This window comes from Rhinatrema bivittatum, chromosome 4, assembly GCF_901001135.1.
Source record: "Rhinatrema bivittatum chromosome 4, aRhiBiv1.1, whole genome shotgun sequence".
NCBI classification, from domain to species: domain Eukaryota; kingdom Metazoa; phylum Chordata; class Amphibia; order Gymnophiona; family Rhinatrematidae; genus Rhinatrema; species Rhinatrema bivittatum.
Window position 1 is genome coordinate 8033852 of NC_042618.1, and position 18647 is coordinate 8052498.

The 18647-nt window shown below is 47.5% G+C and overlaps 1 protein-coding gene across 3 annotated transcripts in view; it reads right to left on the minus strand.

The window, feature by feature from the left end:
* Positions 1–18647, minus strand: part of SEL1L (SEL1L adaptor subunit of ERAD E3 ubiquitin ligase) — a 132917-nt gene that overhangs the window by 28112 nt on the left and 86158 nt on the right. For all 3 annotated transcript variants that reach the window (XM_029597721.1, XM_029597720.1, XM_029597722.1), the window contains exons 15-17: positions 3288–3375; positions 2839–2987; positions 2439–2604 (exon numbers count right to left, since the gene is read on the minus strand). In XM_029597721.1, coding sequence (XP_029453581.1) covers positions 2439–2604; positions 2839–2987; positions 3288–3375 — 403 coding nt within the window. The remainder of the gene's footprint in view (positions 1–2438; positions 2605–2838; positions 2988–3287; positions 3376–18647) is intronic.

The window sequence follows — 18647 nt, forward strand, 5'->3', positions numbered from 1 at the left end:
CTCCTTCAGAATTCTATATAAGACCCTCACCTTAATTCACAAAACTCTCCACAACCCAAACATGCATTGGCTAAACAACTACGTACAGGGAACACTGGAATGGTTGAACAAAAAGGTGAATGTTCTACAATGGCCAAGTCAAAGTCCAGATCTCAATCCAATTGAGAATCTGTGGCACTTTGCAGTACAAAAGCATCATCCAATCAACCTGAACACCTTGGAACAAATCTGCCAGGATGAATGGGGGAAAAAGAATCACTCCCACTGTGCAAAGCTGTTATTGCAGCAAAAGGTGGTTCTACCAAGTACTAGTCTGAAGGGGCTGAATACTTATGCAAGCTGCATTTTTCAGTTTTTAATTTTATTTTTACAAAACACAGAAATAATGAATTGTGACTTTGAAATTTACTTTAAGAGCGTATTACTTTCCAATAAACATACGGTCTGGAACAATCTGTGTAAGAGTTATTTGTAACCCAAACAAATGTGACTTTTTAGGGCAGTCAAATACTTTTGCAAGTCACTGTATATACAGGGATTAGTGGCATGGTGCATGATTAGCTAAGGATACCTTAAAAAAAAAATTAATGGGAGATTCTTTTCCTATTGGTAAACAAGCATTGCAGATTTCAGTAATTTCATGTAAACTATGCACTTTTGTTAGGAACTCACAATTTAGACATCCACGTGCCCAATGCAATCAACGTTTGCACAGCAGAAATGCACATTTCTCCCTAGAGCACCCTTTTTATATGCCACTTTGATTTTTCTCTCATTTAAATATTGCATCGGGTGCACAGGGGATGTGGATGCGTGTGTATTAGGAAAATGGACGCTCAATATGAATGCCCATTTTTTGTACCCATCTTATTGCATCAGCCTGTTAAGATTGTGAGCCTTCTGGAGACGAGGAAATATTCATCTACAGTACCTGAATATAATTCACCTTGAACTACCAATGAAAAGGCACAAGCTAAATAAATAAAATGGAGGATGCCAGTCTCCGTACACTGATTTGTATCGTCTAACATTACTTGCCAAACAAAAAAACGATCCCATAAAGTTGTAGTTATCTCTAGATTAGACATCTTTTTAGCTACTGAACAGACTAACTGGTCTCTGCCACCACTTTGTATGTTACACAATGTGTAAACAAATTATTGGAGGGAGCTCCAAAAATAATATATTTAAAAATAAAAATGTCACTCAAGCCTCCAGCAGTGAAGGCATGGTTACTTGCTAGCTCTTTTGGGGGTTTTAGGTGATGCAGCTGAATCCATGTCTTGTGTGTCTTAATGTTTGATGTTCTCCTTTACTTATTACAATATATTTTAGAACTGCTGGTTCTGAAATGTGTATTGGTATGATTTTATTGTTGTACACTGCTCTGGCCAGAGTTGTGTGTGTGTGTGCGGCGTATAAGAATTTGGAAATAAAGCATGGGAAAGAAAGGCTTTAAAGCAGAGGCAGAAATCTTAGTAGCTTTCACAGTTAAGGCCAAGAAACCATGAAATCTTTGGAATGAATTTCCCATATTCCAGCCAAGCAGGCTGCTTGGAATTAAATGTAATATTCTGCCTCATACACACACTTCAAAACCATAAGCTTCTGGTAAGAGAGTGCCCACAGGGCCTCACAGCTGATATGCTGCTAGAAATGTTTCACAGTTTGTCTACTACCTGACATCTAATGCTTCCATTCTAGTAATGCTACTAAAAGACAGCTCTCAGAAACCCTACTACGGTCAGCAATTATCAGCCTCTGCCACACAACGGGCTATGAATGTGACCCAGCAATGGCGAGAACAGTCAAGGCATGGAAAGGTGGTTCTTGTGCTATGCTTATTCCTTCAAGGAGAGGTTCAGTCTGAAAAATACTTGTCCTCATATATATATGTAGCATTAGGCAACTAATGCTGAAAAGTGCACGAGCTGGATCGTGCTGATGTATTGCTGCTGCTATAGCTCTTCTAACCCACTATTCATGCACTCGTACATAACTAGTCAGTTGCAGAATCGCACTGGATATATTTCCAAAACGAAATGTAGAGTATGAAAGGACCCTGGGAGGAAGAAAGGAAAACATGTTCTCAAGGATAGCTCAGGGTCTTCATCTGCCAAAACAAATGAATACAGAGGGGCGAGGGTCTGAGGCTGCTAAACTAAGAACTAAATCTGTGAAAAGCAGAGTGAGATTTGCAGCAGCCGATACAAAAGTGTTCACTACATGGGTGCTGTGCCTGTTGAGAACTGCACATCTTGTATCCCTGTGGGCGCATGACCCACTGCAAAAGAGCTCTACAGTCAGCTGGGTAGCTGAAGAATGCTGCTGGGCGTTAAGAGTGATTAAATACGTTGATTAGGAAAAGGGGAAAAACTCTTTAAAGTTCATTTCCAGTCTAGCCAGAGGCCAGCTGTTCCATTCCTCCCACTCCTTACGCTGATCCAGGATGAAGGCTGCGTTGCTCTGTGCCACCTCATAGCCCTGTTCAGCCAGCAAGAGGTACTGCACCACTGCAGAGTTTGGATTGCCATTCTTATAATTGCTGTAGGCAGACATGAGTCTCTCTGACCAGCGGCCACGCTCGCAGACATTCTTAAATAACTGCAGAAGAGAGCCAAAACAAAGGTATGTGTTATTTATCTGAAGGTGTGATCATTGCCTATAGCCAGGATTAAAAATTGTGTAATTTTATGTATCTATAGCTCTACTTTTTCACCATCCACCCACAGACAGCAGGCTAGCTGAATAAACCTTTTGATTCAGTAGGCTGGGTCATCTAATACAGAACTTCTGGACTCTTAATGAAAGCAAAGTACGTGGAAGAGATTGCCTTACCTCCACTGCATTGTGACAGGACCTCCCTACTCCAGTGCCAGTGGCATGCATCTGTGCCAGGTTGTAGAAAGCCAAGATGTGCCCACCTTGGGAGGCCAAGTTAAAATATTTCAAAGCCTGTTTGTAATCTTTCTTTACACCAACGCCATCTGTAAGAAGACGCCACACCAAAAAGTGTCAAAACCCACAATATTCTCTGAAAATGGTTAAGGGATAATTTACCACAATTGAAATTCAGTAGTACAACGAAAAAAGCATTGCACACATGAAACTTAGTTAAATATCCAGGGTGGAGAGAGAAAAGGAAGGCAGGTGTACAGATACTAAAATGTCAGTGGCCTACATTTACCTTATTACTATTGCAGTGGCTCTGTAATGTTACTTGCACCATCTAGTGAACCTTTTACAGAACTGCAGAGACCTTGTTGCTCACTGCTCATAATACTTACTGTAATACATGGAGCCCAGCTGAAGCTGTCCATCTACCCAGCCTTGCTCTGCAGCCTTCTGGAAATGTTTTAGTGCCAGGTCGTGGTTCTGTGAAGAGCAAGCCATGATCAGCCTTTATTCATTATTATGCGACATGACACAGGAAAACTAAGGTACCGAGCGCACTGTATAACCTGCAGTCGGACACGGGATAAATAAGCATTAATCCACCCCCTAATGCAATAGGGGGATGAGCGCCTATTTAACGTGCGTCCGACACGGAGTGAATGAGATAGCGCTCATCACATGCAAATGCATATGAATGAACCTATTACTCATTCACTCTGCATGCAAAAAGATAAATGTGCGTCTCAGACACACATTTATCGCTCAGCTATTAACGCCTGCCTGGAGCACGTGTTGATAGCTGAGCGCAGGTAAAAGTACAGAAAAGCAGAAAAAACTGCTTTTCTGTAATTTTTTTTTAAAGTAAAAAAAATAAAATAAAATAACTCGGCAGACCGACGAGTTATGAAGACCGATGCCAGCAAACTCTGCGTCGGTTTTCATAACCGGCCATCTGCCAGTAATGAAAATGGCCGCCGATAAACTCTAGGCAGAGTTTACAGGCGTCTGTCTTCATAACCGGCAGCCGTGACCTCCTAATTTACATATTTCAGCGCCCGCAAGGGGGGCACCATGCAAAGTCAGCACCTGCTTTCCGTGAACATTATTGCATCGGCCTTAAGTTACTTACCTGTAACGGGTGCTCTTCTTAGACAGCAGGATAATAAGTCACGCAAGTGGGTGACATCATGCGACAGCACCATTGCAAGCCACTGCTCACAAAGCCTAGAAAGGCTTTTCATGCAGCTGCTGTGTGGGACCCTCAGCCTTACACAACAGCTTAAAAAGCCTAACTCTAAAGTAGCCCCCATTGTGTTAAAGTCTGCTTACACATTGTACAAGCAGACTTTAACAAATATTTTAAAGTAAACAAAAACACAAGTTTTGCTTTGAAAATCCTCATGTAATCAGCCAAGTATATGCATAAATTACCTCATACATAGTTACACCTACTCTGAGCAGGACCTAATTTGTGTGGGGTCTCTTATTCACATACGTTTTATAATCAAAATGTTTGTGCGTAAGTCGCAACTCTGCCTTCGAGAACACCTCTCTTCAGAGCATGTAAAATATTTATTTTATTTATTTACAAACATTTGATACTCTGCTTTTTGCCAGGTTTGGTCTCAAAGCAGATTACAAAATCTAATTAGACAGGTATAACATGGTTAAGTGTAGTTAACACTGAGTGCCACTGCATGACAAAAAGCAACAAATGTAGGATAATGCTCACTTAAAAGTTGCCTCTCTAATTTAATCCCACCTTTCTTAAATCTTCTCAGTTATGGAGAGGTCCATATTCAACTGCCACTCAAATTCTATTGTCATAAGTGGCAGGGGCCATTGCTGATGACATTGTGGTTTCCAAATCACCATAACCAAAACCTGATGCAGCCAAGAAACTTCACTCCAGGCCAGTAACCCACAAATTACATAATCCCTATACCAATGTCATGATTAGGTCCTCCGCTTAATGGCGGAGGAGCACTAATCGCGCCTGGAAGAAATTGTACACATTTTGCTTGGATTACCTATAGCTATTTTGGCACACAGACGGATTATTGTACAGGAGAACATCCCCTGAAGAAAAGTCCTGCTTGGACCAGAAACGTGACTGATTTACAAGCATGCTTTTTTAATAATTTTTGGCACAAAAATATTTAAAAGAAAAATATGCAGTTTCACCTATGGTGTATGTGATAATTGATTAAAACATTGGATGGAGTAGGTTTGGTTGATTATGCACAGAATGAGTTTACCCATGGGGGTTTAATACTCTAATATATGAAACCCTTCCTCTATCCTTTCAAAAAAGATTTTCCTGTTATAAATGTTGGCACTAGGAGTCAGAAGAGACTCCAGAGCCTATTGTGAAATTATTTAGATCATTGTATGACTCATTTTTTGAGCATATATAGTGAGCATTGATTATGTGGATGAAAGATATTAATGGGGCACTGATTTTCGATTTGATAGCATAGTATAAATTCCCCATAAACTTTGGTGCTTTTGAGTTTTGGTATCTCATGATTAGGTCAACTACATTCAAAGCTGGCAATGTACTCATAGCTAGTTTTCTGAACTTGTGAAACTGACAGCCCTTGATTATTGCAGCTTTTAGATTAGGTGGGCCCGATATTTAATCGGAGCCCACGGGTTACCTGGGGGAGGGCCGGACTGCCGGGCGCATCGCGTGACGTCATCGGGGCGCGCCGCGAAGCTCGTCGCGTCCTGATGACGTCGGGGCATGAGCCAGCCCCAGTGGGGGCGTTCCGGCGGCCGGCGTCATCGGCCCCGATGACGCCGAAGCCCGGATCCCGCCCCTTTGGGGGCGTTCCTGCGGCCGGCGTCATCAGAAGGGGCCGGCTCGGCCTGATGACGTCGGCCGGGGTTTAAAGGGCCGGTGCCTCGAGGCAGCCGGCCCTTTTTCCCCTGGAGAGCCGTTTCGGAGAGCCGTTTCGGCTGCGGCCAGTCTCGCCCGGACCACGCGGCCTGCCTCCCCGAACGCGGACCACGCGGCCCCCGATCGGAAACCACCTGGACCACGCGGCCTGCCGCCACGATAGCCGGCAGACATAATAATAAAAAAAAAAAAAAAAAAAAGCAAAAACCGAGCGGTGGGCTTTGCTGCAAAAAAAAAAAAAAAAAAAAAAACAAAAAAAAAAACAAAACCCCAGCTTCACCTCAGCCCCAGGACCAGGGCTCAGCACCATTCAGGCAGCTGTGCTGCCCCAGGACCAGGACCAGGACCAGCGCTACAAGCAGCGGAACCGGAATGAGCCGAACCCAGCAGAGGACCCCTCCTGGGCCCACCCCAGGACCTTCTGGCTCCTGCACAGGCCTCGGGCCCCACATTCCAGGAGGACCCCCCCTGGGCCAGCCCCCGGGTTCCCAGGACACCCTGCTGCCGGAACGAGAAACCGTGAGTAACCCAGCCCGACGCACGATGGGAAAGGGAGCAAACCCACGACCCGGGGGACGAACGAAACAAAGATCAAGGGGAACCACCTTCAAGCCAACGGGGGGGACGGGGGTATCCCCCTTCCTGGTGCCGGCCCCCCCCACCCCGACGACTGCGGGCCCTCTTAGCCCCCCCCCCATAGTCCCAGATGCTCACCACCCTCCGGTCGTCGACGCAGCTGCTGCTGCCAACCCCTCGCCCAACGGCAGTGGACCTCCACAGATGGAAGGAGGGAACTGGGCCCCCCAGCCCCCCGTCTTGAGCCCCCTGGCTCCACAAGGCCCCCCCATGGGCACTCCTCAAGCCTACAACCTTCACACCTCGGCAATCCCGACGCCCGGCCAGCCAACAAGTGTGACCCCTACCTTCCCGGGGTTCCCCTTCCCATGGGGCATCCCCCCGTGGATGCCAGCCTCTAACCCCATCCCAGGCATGATCCCTCCGGGCCAGCCCACCGGGCAACACGCCCAACCACAATGGACCTCGCCAGCCTACCCGTTCCAGTTCTACCCGTGGGGGCTCTGGCCCGGCCAACCAGGGATCCCTCCCACCCCAGCTCTAGCGGTCCAACCGACCCCGGCAGAGACTCCCACACCCATCCCCCCACGGGATGTTCTGACCAGCACTACGAGCCTACGGACGACCCAGGCGGCAGCTCCACAGCAGAATACCCAGGAACCACCACCGAACGGCGACCTGGGCACCCATCCCAAGAACGGGTCAACAGTGACGTCAGCGCGGGAAGACCATTCCCAAGACGACACGGGGCCAAACGCAACGCAGGACACAAGTAGAGGTGAGTCCCCTGCACAGCCTATACAGGGACCCTTAACTGCGCAAGCGAGTAAAAAGAAAGGTAAAACTAAGCGTAGGAGGAGGTACAGCTCCAGCTCCAGCGAAAGCAGCTCCTCCACGGATACGGACAGCGCGGATGACAATACACAGAATCCGCCAGGAGTGGAGGCAACAGCGGCCGCGGCGCAGGGCATCCCACTATGGGAAAGCGTGCCCAGAAAGTTAAGAAAGCGCATAAAGCAGAAGAAATACATAGACATCTTCCGACTCATGGAAGGGAGGAGAGGCCAGCGTGACAGGAAGAGAGCGAAGACTGGCGACCCACTCCCAGACAGCAATGAAAAAATTGCGCGCAACATCGTGAACTGGACACGCGCATATCTCCGCATGATGAGCGTTATCACAAAGGACGATCCATCGCAATGTGGACCTATGCTAACTTACGGGGACACTATACTTGGAGCATACCGGGCGTACGAGGGATGGGCCTGGTTGAATTACGATGAGCGTTTCCGCGATCGAATGGAAGAGAATACGCAGCTATCCTGGGGAAGGTCGGATGTGGACCTCTGGCTCCAGCAAATGACCAACAGAGCCAGTGATGCCGGGGGACGGACTCGTTCAGCTGCAAGGTCATCAGCGTCCGGACTCGGCTACCCAGGAACCGGAGGTGCATCTAACAGCGCGTGTTGGAGATACAACAAGGCTTCATGCAATTTCAAAGAATGTAAATTCAAGCACATATGCCTGATTTGTTCCGCACCGCACCCGGCGACGAAGTGCACAAAAAAAGGGGGGAGTGGGAGTTCTCCTAAAAAGGAAAAATGAAGCCCAGCATTACCAAAAAGCCGCCTCACCAATAAGATTAGACCGAATGATGCATTGGCTCGACAAATACCCGAGGAGAGAGGAAGCAAAGCAGATTTCAGCAGGTTTCCAGGAAGGGTTCAGGATCCCCTATCAAGGCAACATCGACATACACACAGCAGGCAATGCGCCATCCACAACACGCCACCCTGACATCATCCGAAACAAACTCGACAAGGAGATCGAGCTGGGCAGAATTGCCGGCCCTTTCCAGATGCCCCCATTCCAGGAGATGATGATTTCCCCACTAGCGGTCGTACCAAAGAAGGAACCGGGAAAATACAGACTCATCCAAAACCTGTCCTTCCCACTAGGAGCATCCGTGAACGACCACATTCCTCGAGAGGCATGCACGGTGCAGTATGCATCATTTGACAGTGCTATATCATTGTTACGGAGGTGTGGGAGGTCAGCAGCAATGGCAAAAACGGATATAGAATCGGCGTTTCGCCTCTTGCCCGTACATCCAGACAGCTTCCCGCTACTGGGTTTCAAGTTCCAAGGTCAATTCTACTTCGACAAGTGCATGCCCATGGGGTGTTCAGTTTCATGTGCCTACTTTGAGCTGCTCAGCACATTTCTCCACTGGGTAACGGCGGAGAAAGCTGGCTTGGACAACATCATACATTACCTCGACGACTTTTTGTTCGTCGGCCCGGAAGGGACAGGCGCAGCGGCTCGCTTACTGGGGACTTTCCAAGGAGTGGCGAAGGATTTTGGTGTCCCTTTGGCGATGGACAAGACCGAAGGGCCGGGGACAAACTTGTGTTTTTTGGGCATCGAACTCGATTCAGAAAGAATGGTATCCAGGCTTCCGGAGGACAAGATACAGAATTTGCGGAACCTCATTGAAACCGCAATGCTGGCAAAAAAATTAACACTGCGGGAGGTACAATCCATAATGGGCGCTTTTAACTTTGCTTGTAAGGTGATCCCAATGGGCAGAGTCTTCTTGAGGAGACTAGCAGCCGCAACTACATCCGTTCGGAAACCACATCACTACATAAGGATAACAAAGGCAATCAAAGACGACTTAGCGATATGGAAAAGCTTCTTGCAGGACTTCAATGGAATATCCATATGGCAAGAGCCCCCGATGTCGAGTCGTGACCTGGACATACAATCGGATGCCTCGGGGGGGTGGGGATTTGGAGTGTATTGCCAAGGGGCGTGGGCGGCTGCCCAATGGCCGATAGCATGGATACAAGAAGGTACAACACGCAATATAACTTTCCTGGAACTATTCCCAATTTGGGTTGCACTGGTCATATGGGGACCCAGACTGCAAAACAAACACATAATTTTCTGGTCTGACAATCAAGCTGTGGTATACGTCATCAACAGGCAGTCAGCGAAATGCCCAAGGGTTGCGAACCTATTGAGACAAATAATACTGAGCAGCCTGCGCTTAAACACTACTATTCGGGCGCGGCATGTACCTGGAATTAGCAATGGTATTGCGGACGCGTTATCACGTGCCAAATGGTCTCTCTTTCGCAAACAGGTACCCAACGCAGAGAAGGAGGGGACTCCGGTGCCGGAACACTTATGGGCAATTGGACTACAACCACCCTAGACTTACTACGGAGATCGGTAGCGCCCGCTACATGGGGCGCGTATTCCAGAGGGTACAGAAAAGTGCGAGCCTTCCTTAACCAGCACGGTTGGGAGAACGGTCCAGTGCCGGAGGCCTTAGTAGTGGACTACATCGCATGGGCCAAAGAGTGTGGACTGTCGAGAGGCATTGTAATAAAGCAGCTGGCAGGGCTGGCCTTCTTTGCAAATGCGCAAGGATGGGGCGATCCCACCAAGGGATTTCTGGTTAAAAGATTAATGAAGGGTTGGGGACGGCAGTTAGGGCACAAGAAGGATGGGAGACATCCAGTTACACACGAGTTATTAGCTCAGTTATGGTATGCTCTTCAGGAGATTTGCGACTCACAATTTGAAACACGGTTATTTCAGCTCGCATTTTCGCTGGCATTTTTTGGGGCGCTGCGCATAGGCGAACTAGTGGCAGCATGTAAGGAGGATACAGGCGATACGGGGATGTTACTGCGGAATGTACAGCTATTGGGGAACACACTCAGGATATTGATACCTTGGTCCAAGACAGATCAATCGGGAAAAGGGGCTGCGGTGACACTGACCAGGTTAGACAACCAAGTCACCTGCCCGCTGGCTAATTTGGAAGCGTTTTTGGCAGTCCGTCCCAATAAGGGGAACCACCTGTTAGTACATAACAACGGTGTCCCCTTAACAAGGTATCAATTCTCGGCGGTATTTAAGTGCGCGCTATCCAAGGTGGGGCGGGACGCAGCGAAGTTTGGTACCCACTCCTTTCGGATAGGGGCAGCGACGAGCGCAGCCCAGGCAGGTTTGGGTACGGAGACCATCCAGCAAATAGGGAGGTGGCGCTCCCTAGCGGTTAATGCTTACGTGAGACTGGACAGAGTCGGCTCCCATGGTGTAGATATCTAACTGGCATTGTTCTCATTTACAGACTCGTCCGCTAAGCCGCAAACGGTTTGGATCGTGGGGCATTCCTTCGTTCATTGGGCAGCGCAGAGGGCGCAACAGCGCAAGCACGGCGTACACCTCGGTTTGGCCCCGCGGGGAGTGCAGGTTACATGGATGGGAAAGCGAGGGATGCGGTGGCGGCAACTACTGCCTATGATTCGAGTCAGGAGGGAAGAGCGGGCAGCCCCAGACATGTTAATAGTGCACCTGGGAGGCAACGATTTGGGCACATGGACCTGCAGGCAGCTGTTGCAAGAGGCAAGAAGGGACTTGCGCGAGTTGCAGACATGGTTCCCAGGTGCAGTATTATGTTGGTCAGACATTATTCCCCGGATAAAATTCGCTAAGACCAAGCTATGGGGAAGGTGCCGCAAGAAGCTCAACAGGCAGTTGGGGGCCTGGTTGGAGCGCCTGGGAGGCTGCCAGATGCGTCATCAGTGGGCAGACGAGCAGTGTGAGGGCTTCTATCGGGCGGATAAGATACACCTTTCGGACATTGGGTACGACTTGTTTATTAACGACATAACTGAAGCAATTGAGGCGCAGGTAGGGAAGCACCGGGGGCCGCAGCTAAAAACCATGTTACTTGTTGGGGGGGCCCCGAGCAAGTGTAGACACTGCTCGGCGCCGGTGGCGGGTACCCGGGCCAATAGGACTTAGGGTAAAGGGATCAGCCGCGGGCTGACAAGCAGATTGCCGGAAGGAAAGGGGGACCACGCCCGGAGGCAGGGCCCCCCTGCTTACTACGCGGCGGGGGGCCGGTGAACGGAAGTCGCCTTGCTTGGAGCGCGGCAGGCGACGTGGGGTGGGCGTGGTCCCGGCAGAACGTGTGGCAATAAATAGATAATTATATGTATTGGCCCGGGGTGGTGGGTTGTTATGATTATATTGTGTGCTGTTATGGTTAAATAAAAGCTGCGGCCAGTTTTACCCAAAGATACGTTTTGAGTGGTCATTATGCACTGCAGGTGGGCGAGCGCCCGGGAACAAAGGAAGTCACGAGTCCCAGAGTCAATAGTCTTACAAGACCAAAGGAAAGAAAATTAACAGGTAAGTTTAAATTTCTCCTTATTCATCACTCATGCCAGACCAGTGGGACATATCAAAGTTTCACTCAGACTAGGCAGGAGGAAGTTTCAATAGCTCTCAGGACTCTGGCATCCAAGGTGTATCCTTTTCTGGCCTGCATACCCACACAGAGGTTCTTACAGCAGAGATGTAACAGAAACATAGAAACATAGAAATGACGGCAGAAGACCACCAAACGGCCCATCCAGTCTGTCTAGCAAGCTTTCAACTCTTATTTTTCTCATACTTATCTGTTACTCTGACCGCTGAGATCAAGGCCCTTATTGGTAACTTTTTGCCTCTAATTTCCTTCCACCCCCGCCATCGATGCAGACAGCAGTGCTGGAGCTGCATCTAAGTGAAGTATCTAGCTAATTGGTTAGGGGTAGTAACTGCCGTAATAAGCAAGTTACTCCCACGCTTGTTTACCCTGCCTATGCAATCCAGTCCTTGTTAGCTGTCTGAATATAAATCCTCTTTACTTCATTGCCCCCTGCTGTTATAGCAGTGAGCTCCACTGGATATGTATTCCAAGTGAAGTATCAGGCTTAACTGGATTTGGGGAAGCAACTGCCGTAACAAGCAAGCTACACCCATGCTTATTTGTTTACCCAGACTATGTAATTCAGTCCTTGTTGGTTGTTTGAATATAAATCACCTTTTCTTCATTCTCCCTGCCGTTGTAATAGCGCTGCCTTGCTATTATCCACTGGAAAGAAATTGTGATTCTGCCTATGAAGAGCCCTGCACCCTCACTGAATGGTTTAGACTGCCCTTTGGGACCTTTAAACTCTTGCTAGAGCAGGCCAAATTGCTCATCTCCTTGATTTCTCCTAAAATCAATGCCTTAGAAACCACTGTGCTTTATCAGGAAACAGTTATTAGCCAAACAGACTTAGGGAAAGCCATTACTTATCCCTGGGTGTTAGCAGCATAAATCTACCTACTATTTGAGATCCTACCAGGTACTCGTCACCTAGGTTGGCCACTGTCTCAACAGGATACTGGGCTTGATGGACCTTCAGACTGACCCAATATGGCAATTAAGAACATAAGAATTGCTATACTGGGTGAGACCAAGGGTCCATCAAGCCCAGTATCCTGTATACAACCATGGCCAATCCAAGTCACAGTACCTGGCAAGTACCCAAACATTAAATAAATCTCAAGCTCTACTGCTTATTAATTAATAGCAGTTTATGGATTTTTCCTCTAGGAACTTATCCAAACCTTTTTTAAACCCAGTTACACTAACTGCTGTAAGCACATCCTCTGGCAATGAATTCCAGAGCTTAACTATGCGCTGAGTGAAAAAGAATTTTCTTCGAATTGTTTTAAATGAACTACTTGCTAACTTCATGGAGTGCCCCCATTCCTATCTGAGAGAGTAAATAACCAATTTACATTAACTTTTTCAAGTCCTTTCATGATTTTGTAGACCTCTATCATATCCCCTCAATCATCACTTCTCCAAATTGAACAGCCCTAACTTCCTTAGCTTTACCTCATAGGGAAGCCATTCCATGCCAGTTATTTTGGTCACCCTCCAGTGCAACTATATCTTTAAGATGTGGCGACCAGACTTGCACACAGTATTCAAGATGTGGTCTCACCATGGCGCGATACAGAGACATTATGACATCCATAGTTTTATTTGCCATTCTCTTCTTTAAAATTCCTAATATTCCTTTTTTGATCACCACAGAACACTGAGCCAACGATTTCAATGTATTATCCACTATGATGCCTAGATCTCTTTCCTGGGTGGTAAGTTAAGATATAACCTAACATTCTGTAACTACAGCAAGGGTTATTTTTCCCTATATACATCACGTTGCACTTGTCCGCGATAAATTTCATCTGCCATTTGGATGCCCAATCTTCCAGTCTCGCAAGTCCTCCTGCAATTTATCACAATCCGCTTTAGATTTAACTACTCTGCATAATTGTGTCATCTGCAAATTTGATCACCTCACTCGTACCCCTTTCCAGATCATTTATAAATATATTAAAATTCTTATGTCCTTACCCTTAGAAGAGGGATGGTATGGGGATCAGAGATACCCCTTCCTGTAAAATTACCAAAGATCACCCAGCAGACCAACTTCAACAATAAGGCTCAAAAGAGATGCATTATGAGGCTTGAGAGGAAGGGAGACCAGATCCTTTCAAAACTAAACTCAGGTTACAAGCAGAACTTCCAACATGGAGGACTTGCGTTCTAGACTCCCTGGAAGTATCCAATTTGTGAGAGTAGCAAGAGAGCTTCCATGACTGTGTCCCTTGCAGTAAGCCAGAGCTGGTATAGGAAAATTGGTTCTTACCTGCTAAAATGTTCATTCCTGTAGTACCACAGATCAGTCCACACTCCTGGGATTTGCCTCCCTTCCAGCAGATTGAAAGTTTTGCAGGCACTACTTTTAAACCGGTGTGCCACCTGCATCTCTTGTATTAAATATTTTCTGCTTGGGAACTGGTTAACAAAACAAACTTCTAACCAATTAACTGCACTAAATCCCCCAGAACGAGCAGAGTACAAGGAAATTCCCAATTATATTTAGAATGCATCTTAAAAGGACTAATGAGAAACCTGTGCCATTCTTCAGACTTAATCAGAACTATTAAAGTAGACAGATCGAGCGGACTCTCAAAAATCTCCTCTCCCCCACAGGGCAGGAATCTGGACTGATCTGTGGTACTACAGGAACAAAACTTGGCAGGTAAGAACCAATTTTCCTTTCCCTGTATGTTCCCAGACTCCTGGGATATACCAAAGTTTCCCTAACCTGAATGGGACTGCGAGAGTCCCACTCGAAGAACACTTCTACCAAAATTGTCAACATCCGTGGCCTGGACGTCCAATTGGTATTGTCTGGCAAAAGTATGTAAAGACTTCCAAGTAGCTGCCCTGCAAATCTCTTGCGGCAAAACCATTTGGCACTCTGCCCAGGAAGCTACCTGCGAATGGGTAGAATGAGCCCTTAAACCCTCCGGGACAGGATGACAACAGATATACACGAACCCAAGAGCCTCCTTCAACCAATGCACTATTGTGGTCTTTGATACTTTTTGACCCTATTATGAACTACTCCATAGCACAAAAAGGTGATTCAACAGTCTGAAACTGTTAGTGACCCTCTAGATACTGCAACAAGACCTGACATCCAGACATATCAGTTCCCTTGCATGAGGTGTATCCATCTATAGATTTATAAAGGCTGGAAGCTCCACTGACTGATTTAAGTGAAATGCTGAAACTACCTTCAGCAGAAAACACAAAAAACTGTCCTCAGCGAAACTTCACAATCTGAAATTCGTAAAAAAGGTTCCACGCATAACTGGACTTTAAGCTCAGACACCCTTTCTGGCTGAACAAATTGTTACCAAGCAAACCACCCTCAAAGTCAGATCTTTTATGGTGGCCCTCTTAAGAGGCTCAAATGGCACCTCACATGCCAGAGGACCAAGTTAAGGCTCCAAGAAGGACACAACTTACAAACAGGGCGTTGGAAATGCTTCGCCCCCTGAAGGAAACACACCACATTCGGATGCACATCCAGAGTTGCTCCGTGAATCTTGCCCCGCAAGCAGCCCAAGGCCGACAACCTGCACTCTCAGGGAAATAAAGGATAAACCTTTCGTTAGGCCTCTGTAAAAAGGCCAGAATCTGCACCACTAATGCTCTTTGAGGAATAACCCCTCCGCTCCATACACCAAGACTCGAAGACCCTCCAAACCCAAGGAAGTAGAGGTCTTGCGAGAGCCGCAGAGTAGAAATAACATCCTCCGGAAAGCCTTTCTTCCTTAATTGCCTCATTTCAAAAGCCAAGTCGCTAGACAAAAGTGATCTGCTTGATTTGAAAATATAAGGCCCTACCGTGGAAGATTTGGCAGATGGCCCAGCCTCAGGGGGCCGTCCATTGTTAGATTGACCAGATCCGCAAACCAAGGCCTTCATGGCCACGAGAATCACCTTTCCTGCGTGGACCTCTATTCTCCTTACAAGCTTGCCCACCAGAGGCCATGGAGGAAACATGCAGTACGTCGTCATGTGGCCAAGGAAGCACCAGGGCATCAAACCCCTCCACTCCGTGCTCTCTTCTGCAACTGAATAAACGTGGTGCCTTGGAATTCCTCTGAGTTGCCATCAGATCCATATGAAGCATGCTCCATCTGTGAGAAATGAGGGTCATTGCATCCTCCAATATCTCCCTTTCTCCAGGATCCAACTGTTGCTGGCTGAGAAAATCTGCTTGCACATTGAGGGACCCCACTATGTGTGATGCCGCTAGCAAGGCCAAATGCTGCTCTACCCAGGACATCAGCATCTCTGCTTCTAGAGCAACAGGCCAACTCTTGATTCCTCCCTGATGGTTGATGTAGGCCACTGTCATCACATTGTCTGACAGGACTCTGCCCGTTTGTGCAGAAGGGGAAGAAACCTCTTTAGAGCCAACCTTACTGCTCTTGTCTCTAGGCAACCGATGGACCAAGTCACTTTCTCTGCCGGCCAGTGGCCCTGTACCGACTGGGATTGACAAACAGCCCCCTAACTGGTAAGACTGGCTTCAGTAGTCATACCATCCATTTAGGCACCTCAAGGTCCACTCCGCGCCCCAAATGGTCCTGGCCAAGCCACCACCAAAGCCTGGATCTGGCAAACTAAGTGGCAGTGGAAGATGGAACTGCTCTGACATTGGTTTCCACTGGGAAAACACTTTCCGTAGAAGTCTCATATGAGCAAAACACCCAGGGGGATGAGCTCCAAGGTCAAGGCCATGTAACCGAGGACCTGCAAGTAATCCCAGACCCTGGGCTCTCAGATGTCCAACAGGTTCCGAACTTGTGCCTGCAGTTTGACGATCTGCTCCTCCATGAGGAAGACCTTGCCCACACGGGTATCAAAGCACGTGCCCAAGAACTCCAGAACCTATGAAGGAAAAAGGTGGCTCTTGGCCAGGTTCACAACCCAACCCAAGGATCTCAAGTGGTGCAAGACCACTTCCACTGCCTGCCTGCAAAGTTCCTCCGTCTTTGCTCAGCAGATATGGATGAACCAGCACCCCCTCCTTTCTGAGGGCTGCTGCTACCACCACCACCACTTTGGTGAAAGTCCTTAGAGCAGTGGCTAGACCGAATGGAAGAGTGCAAAACTGAAAATGTTTTCCGAGAATCATGAATCTGAGGTATCTCTGATAATCCCAGTGGATAACAATGCGCAGATACGCTTCCATCAAATCCAAGGAAGCCAAGAATTACCCGCTTTTCACCATCACTATGACAGACCTGAGAGTCTCCATCCGGAAACTTGGAACTTTGAGAGCCACGATCACCAAGTCCAGAATTGGATGGAAGGTTCCCTCCTTCTTTGGCACCACAAAATAAATGTAACATCCCATCTCCCGCTCCTCCTGGGGCATGGGAACAATGGCGCCCAGAACTGTCAGTCTCTGGATGGTCTCCTGAAGGATCAGTTTCTTCGTTGGTGAAATGCAGGGAGATACCATGAAAAGGTTTCTTAGGGGCCGAGCAAATGCTAACATGTAGCCGTGTCCTATCACACTTAGAGCCCACTGGTCTGATGTGATCTTGACCCACACCTCGCAAAAGAGAGTCAACCGACCTCCGATGACCGGGACTGAGGAGTGGGTCGACCTCATTTCATTGTGTGGATTTGGCTCTGCTAGGTCCTTGGCCAGAACTATCTTGGTTCGCTCTGTGCCAAATAAAGGACTGGGACCAGGACTGAAACCTCCCCAAAGTTTGTCTCTGGCCTGCGCCCGAGGCCCTGCTCTAACGGAAATGCCTTTGGCCTTAAAAGCCAGAGTGAACCGGCTGAAAACCTTTGGTCCATTTAGGTTTATCTTCTGGTAGTTTGTGCACCTTATTCTCACCAAGCTGCTTTATCAGCCATTCCAAGTCTTCTCCAAAAAGGAGCTTGCCCTTAAAAGTGAGCACACCAAGCTGAGCCTTAGACGAAACATCTGCTGACCAGTTGTGCAACCACAAGAGCTTCCTAGCAGAGACCGGAGACACCACTGTCCTAGGTGGTGTGTAAATCAGATCATATAAAGCGTCGGCCCCATAAGCCACCGCTGCTTCTAAGCTTTCTGCCTGCTCAGATTCCTGGGTCGCGAGATCGCTGGCACTAACTGCTGCATCCATCTCAGGCTTACTCGAAGCATAAAACTACTGCACACTGCAGCTCAGATGCCCAGGGCAAAAACCTCAAAATTCTTGAGGTGCACTTCGAGTTTCCAATTGATGGTCAGGGAGTATCCCATTCCCTGACATCAATTGCTTAACCATCCTATGGAAAGGAAAAGTCCTGGTTCAGATTCTAACCTCCCAAGAGATTGGGGGGGGGGGGGGGGGGAAGTAGCCTTGTTGCACTGGTCTATTGGATATCACCCCAAGAAAAGTGCAAATTGACTGAGATACACATGTGTCTTAGCCTAACGTACTACATTCAGGTACCTTGACCTGCAGAACAGGCCACGCTCATGGTGGACATAAAAATGGAAGATTTGGGCACTAGAAATAAGGCCTTAATCCCTTGAAGTCTAAGGTCATAAGACCACCTTCTTCTTTAAATACAAGGGCTTCTTTATATTCCAGAGACTGGGAAGGACTAATTGCTCTTCAGGATAATCATTAACCAGCCTAAGGGTTTCATCACATGTGCATAACTATGGCAGTGGCCAAAATACTTTCTGGCTTAGACTCCGCCTGAATAATCAGATGTCTTACTAAAGAAGGAATCCACAAAATATGAAGGAGAATAAATTCTGCACTCAGCATAAATATCACAAAGAAAATAAGTGCAGAAAAGCTTATAGGTCCACACACAAATATCTTGTTAGTTGGATTTATTGTTCCAGACGGCAACTCCACTGCTGTCAGGTATGCATTCAGATCTTGAAAGGGTACACAGACATTGACCCCGAGTCAAGGCTGCGTCGGGAGGGACAACAAATACAAGTAACAAATCTATATGGTTTACAGCATTTGTTACTTGTATTTGTTGTCCCTCCCGACGCAG